The 5655-nt window shown below is 44.3% G+C and overlaps 1 protein-coding gene across 1 annotated transcript in view; it reads left to right on the top strand.

The window, feature by feature from the left end:
- The window catches only part of clpb (ClpB family mitochondrial disaggregase), a 29265-nt gene that overhangs the window by 18264 nt on the left and 5346 nt on the right, over nucleotides 1-5655 (top strand). Inside the window, exon 8 of the mRNA XM_031860649.1 lies at nucleotides 3840-3917. Coding sequence (XP_031716509.1) covers nucleotides 3840-3917 — 78 coding nt within the window. The remainder of the gene's footprint in view (nucleotides 1-3839; nucleotides 3918-5655) is intronic.

Below are 5655 nucleotides of genomic sequence, written 5' to 3'. Positions count from 1 at the left end.
TCTCTCTCTCTCTCTCTCTCTCTCTCTCTCTCTCTCTCTCTCTCTCTTTACCCCTCGATCTTCATCACACCCACTCTTTCTCCTTCTCCTTTCCTACTTCCTACTCTGTGGCCTCCGCCTTCTGCATCTTTCCATCGTCGTTCCTTCATGCCGCGCCGTCCACCTCGAAACACGGAGTCGGGGACGGACAGGCGGAAGGTAAAGTGATCGAGACCGGAAGAGAAAAACTAATGGAGGCAATGGGCGACTAAAAAGAGACGGGAGAGCTGATGGGAGGAGATGGCAGAGAAGTGGCTGAGGAGCAGAAAGCTCGGAGCATTGAAAGAAAGACAAAGAGAGCGAGTGTAATGCATGGAGGATGAGTTAGAGCACAATAACACAGCAGACAGTAAAGAGCTGATATTACACCAGGCATCCATGGAGGCCATGTATTGATCCGCAGATGAGTGTGTGTGTGCGTGTGTGTGTGTGTGTGTGTGTGTGTGTGTGTGTTCAGAAAGGGTTCTGCAGCGAAGGAAGAGGCTGTGTGTTGTTTTTATGATCTCAAGACAGATTTGTGAAAATAATGAACTCGCTCCCAAAGCCACACACGGATATTATAATCTGTAATGTTTTTGTGAGAGCAAACACTGCAGAGTTTATAACCAACAGGAGAACAACTTGGATTTTTGCCTCCAGACATCATTACCAAAAAAAAAACTATACAATAACTGCAAATACAAACTATAGATGTCCATGACGCCAAATACAAATGGTGATCCCGCTCGAGCGCTTCGTGTCAGCGTGGGTTTAGCTGGGAGTCAGTGAAGGAAGAGGGAATCGTGGGACTTGTAGTCTTTGGCAAGGTGATGAATGATTGTTGTTATCAAGGCAAATTGCCCTGAAAGCCATAGAAGACGTCGCCACAGTGATAAAGAAACGGCTTATTGATTTCTGAGAAGTATTACAGTGAATATATCACACACACACACACACACACACACACACACACACACACACATACACACTGAAAGCGAGCAAGAGAACATGTGGGACAGAGGATCCATCTGCAAAGATATTTTCAAAAAGACACGTTATCTACTGTCCATGTTTACTGCAAAGACGAGCGGAGCAGGAACGAGTCCGAGAGGGGAAGTAGAGATGAGGAGATGGACCAGGAGCGGAAGGCATATACTGGAGATAAGGAGACAACAAATGAGAACCGATAGAGAGAGAGAGCTGCACATGACCACATTATGTAATCGCAGAAGCATCACATGCAATCAAATATTTTACTACAAATCAGGAGTTCTTCAAATGAAAATATAGGGAAGAGTGACAGCACTGTTACTTTCTCGTTATATTTCCTTCAAAGCAAAAATGCCATGAAAAATTGTTCCTTACAATTTAAAAATGGAGAAATAAAATATTTAGTTGACGACATAAATCAGAAAAAAGAGAAGCAGGAAATATCAAATATTTGGCTTTTTTCTTTCTTGATAAATCAGTTACACAAACTATAAATCGTCGATGTGGATGATCACATTTATATCTACCCGCCATTGATTACCAAACTAATGATTCGACGTTAGCTATCTACATTTATACAGTCTTTATATCTACAGTTGTGTGTTTTGCTGAGCAGAATTTTAGAGAAGAAAATAGCTTTGTTTTTTGTTTTTTCATATTTTGCATTTGGTGTGTTGTCATGACTCCAAAACGGCTGTTTCCACCCGAACTCCTCATGACGAACAGCTGGCCTGCAGCAAGATACACAACCACACACCAAGTACTAACACACACACACACACACACACAGGAAGGAGGTTAGATTGATCCAGGTTTAGCTCTCAGGGCTAAGAGTTATTGAGGAGAATCATCCCTCTGTAATCATGTTAGAGCCAACCAGACCTGCCCAATGCACACTGCTCTGTGCGTGTGTGTGTGAGAGAGAGAGAGAGAGAGAGAGAAAGCTTTCCTTTCATTTGTTTTGTGTCTCCTTCCTTTCCTTGTTGTTGTCGTCAGGGTCCTCTGAGAAATGTCAATGTGCCCTTCTGTCAAAGTCGGTCTCAATCAGCTAAAACACAAACAGAAGGTTACGCCGTCATTCACACAGCCGCAGATGAAGCAGACGGAGCTTTGGAGCCCCTCTTGTCACTATTCATCTCTGTGTCCATCTCTGACACACTCGTTTGTTTCTCTGTCTCCTTATCTCCATCACTCCTCTCTCTTTCCCCTCTTTATCTCCTTCTACATCCTCCTCTTTCCTCTCCTTATCTTCTCCCTCTCTACCGTGTCGTCTCTCTGCCTCCCTCATTCTGCCGCTGCTCATCTTCTCCAAGCATCTGTTTCTTTTATGATTATCAGCTATTAGTAGCCAGTTTAACACTCAGATCTGGTGTCTGTCGTGAGGTATTCCAGCTTCACTGCATCACGCGCAGACATGTTGGTAGAAGATGCTCCGACAGGAAACATACTGAAGCTTTCACTGTTGCACGACTGAAATTAAAGTTTGGGTTCCTCCGTGTTCTCTTTAGCAACTCGGCCACAGTGATCTCCAGCCACTTATTGACATCTCTCAGCTGCATTATTTAAGCTTGAGGTCACCAACTGTGCTGCTAACTATAATATGTTTTTGCGGAGAACTCTTGTGTCTTTGGGGACAGTTGGCCAGAAGCTGTGAAGGCAATGACGAGTTGAGAAGAATACCCTTCAGTGCTTTTGGGATGAGCACCTTTAATGAATTAACAATACTATATTAATAATTGCATGAATCATTTAGCTCCTATAGTTTATGTTTAATGGAAATGAGCATTGCTTTGATGTGGTTTGGGTCCGATGGTTACTGTAGAGCATCTATGTTCCAGGAGGTCTCGAGGTGGATGGGCAGCTCTCAAAAGGTGTCGTCTTTATAACGGTTTAAATGCTAACTTACCTGAACGACACAATCAGGATACAGCCACCCATTTTATATACCTGCTCATCGGTTTGGGGGCTTGGGGGCCTCTCAGCTCCTGAAGGTGGAGCACATGGTGACACTGTGAACAGAGGGCCAGTCTATCTCGAGGCTAACGCAGACCAAACAATGACAGACATAGCTGTGAGCGATTTACAGTTTCCAGTTCATCTGAAATGGATGTCAGCTGGAAGCCAAGCCACAGCAACACAGCGACAACTCCACACATTAAGGCCCCGGCATTCCAGTGGATTCAAACTCAGGGCTTCGCTAAGCCACTAAATAACCAAAAATAAACACCGTTTGGCAAACCTCTGGTCATCTATGGCTCTGCTTTTGGCCCTGGCCTCCTCAGATTTGGATGAGTTTGAGCTCGTGTCTGCGTGTTCGTCGAGTGGCTGAAACCACGGGCCAAATACACTCTGCTTCCCCTCCGATCCACCTCATCATCTCGTCTTTGTGCATGTGTGTGAGTGTGGTTGCTGGGGTGATGGCAGGGTTGGGTAGGCACTCCTCTTTAAGCAAGCGTGTGTGTGTGTGTGTGTGTGTGTGTGAGGCTGCGATCCATGCTAAACTGATTTCGCCATGGCCGCGCCAGGGAGGCTAACACAATTACTGCTGGCTAATGGCCCCACTGACTGAGGGGGGAAGAGAGGCAGCGTGGGTAGCTTTCTGGAGGTCTCTCATCTTGCTCTCTTGCTCTGTTTTCTCTCTTCTGTCTTCTCCCTCTCCACCAAATGTCTTGACCCTTTTCTCATCCCTGCTCTCTCGCTCTTTTATCATAGTTTCTGGGATAGCCGTCGCCCTCGGGTCAACTCGGTTCAGACGGGTGAAGCTTAGAATACTCGGTGCAAAAGCAAAGCCAACAAATGCAAATGGTCCTCCTTTTTCTTTCTTTCTGTAGCCATCAGGAGGAAGGAGAACGGTTGGTACGACGAAGAGCATCCTCTCGTGTTCCTCTTCCTCGGCTCGTCAGGAATCGGTAAATCACTCTCATCTTTCACACCAAACACTTCCCCTCTCTCTCCCGCTCTCATTTGATCTCATGAAACAAAGGCAAAACAAACAAAAAACACCTCTTCAGTGTCTTGAAAGTATCTGCCAAAATAAACGGAACACTTGAGTAAGTTTCTGAAGTTTGCTGAACGCATGCGGAGTGTATTTTCCTCCTGCCGGTCTGCTGATTTCAAAAGAAACAGAATACACAAGACAACAAAAGCACGTGTGACACTGTAAAACGTCAACACAAACTGGAGAAACTAAGTAGTCAGTGAAGGAGTTTGTCTCCAAGGTGTCGTTATTTACCGTCTGCAGTAAAAGAAGACTTTAAACCAGCATTTTGACTGTTTGGCACATCTACCTATTGACTTTATTAATCGCAAGGATCTTGACTTTATTAAGATTTTAATTCAAACTTGAAAAGATGGGCTCAATTTCAGTAAATAAAGACAGAAATCTGAGAGAATATGGTTTTAGTTTGACTTGATCTAGCTAGTGTGTTATTCCCACAGCTAGCACAGTAAGAGGCTGGCAGGCTAACGTTAATGTTTGCAAGTTAGCTGGTCTAGTACGCTAAACAACCTCAGTCAGCTGTTTTCTTAAAGGGATACTTTGCCGATTCCAACCAGCTTTGCATCATTAGTAGTATCTGCAAATGAACAATGCTGTTACAGTGAACAGGCAATTTTGTGGGTAGAAATTGTTTTGTTTTGATTGTAAAAGAATGAGATGATTCATATTACGGATCTGTGGTTGCATGCCGTTTCTATGAGCAGTTATTAACAACAGCTTCTGCAAACATTTTAGATGTCGCAACCTGTCAGACTCTGGAACAGCTCTGCAGTGTCACCGAGCTTTAGTCACGCCCACAAAGGCTCTGATTGGCTCGCTTGTTTCTCAATCAATTTCCCTTAAGGGGATCATAAAGATAATCATCCATCAGTCTCCAACCAGGGAAACTACAGTCGATCATCTGAAATCACTGACAAAATTTGTGATGTGGGCGGCAATTGTGAGGTCGTGAACCCGGCTAGTATCTGGTGTTTAGTAAGCAGTAGTGTGTAAGTGAATACACAGTAATACACGATACACAACATCTATAAAGACGTCCAGAGACAAACAGTCTGTGTACAGCACGTCAAGTCCAGTTAAGATGATACACAGTTATGAAAGCAGATCGTTATGCGTAGAAGTTTAGATCTAAGGTGTGTGTGTGTGTGTGTGTGTGTGTGTGTGTGTGTGTGTGTGTGTGTGTGTGTGTGTGACTCAGGACCAATCAAATTCAAACCAATCATTTTTTTAATTGATCAGTATTGGCTTTATAAAGCGACATCTATTTCTAATCCGTAGTTTATTGCAGCTCATAGAGCTCTGGGTGCACCAGCTGTCAAAAACGGCTCATTGCACTTTAAAACACCGGAGGAAACCTTTTGCTGGCGCACGGTGTCGAGAGCGAACAAATCTCAGACCAACACTACGGCGGTTTCAATTAAAGATACACACTGGGGACGCCGGGGATGAATTGAGACTGTCCAAATTCTGTCTGGACCTTTTCTGCTACAACAGATCCACGCCGACACTCCTCCGTCTCAAAAAAAGTGGATTGTTTCTAGTCGTTTTAAGGAGGGAAAGTGTGCATTGTGTAAGAAAAGATGATCTCAGCAAGACGAAGAAGTGTGTGTGTGTGTGTGTGTGTGTGTGTGTGTGTGTGTGTGTGTGTG

This window comes from Anarrhichthys ocellatus, unplaced genomic scaffold (genome assembly GCF_004355925.1).
Source record: "Anarrhichthys ocellatus isolate YVR2014 unplaced genomic scaffold, GSC_Weel_1.0 scaffold24, whole genome shotgun sequence".
Classification (NCBI taxonomy): Eukaryota; Metazoa; Chordata; class Actinopteri; order Perciformes; family Anarhichadidae; genus Anarrhichthys; species Anarrhichthys ocellatus.
The sequence above is the reverse complement of the archived record's forward strand: the minus strand, read 5'-3'. Positions and strand labels throughout refer to the sequence as shown.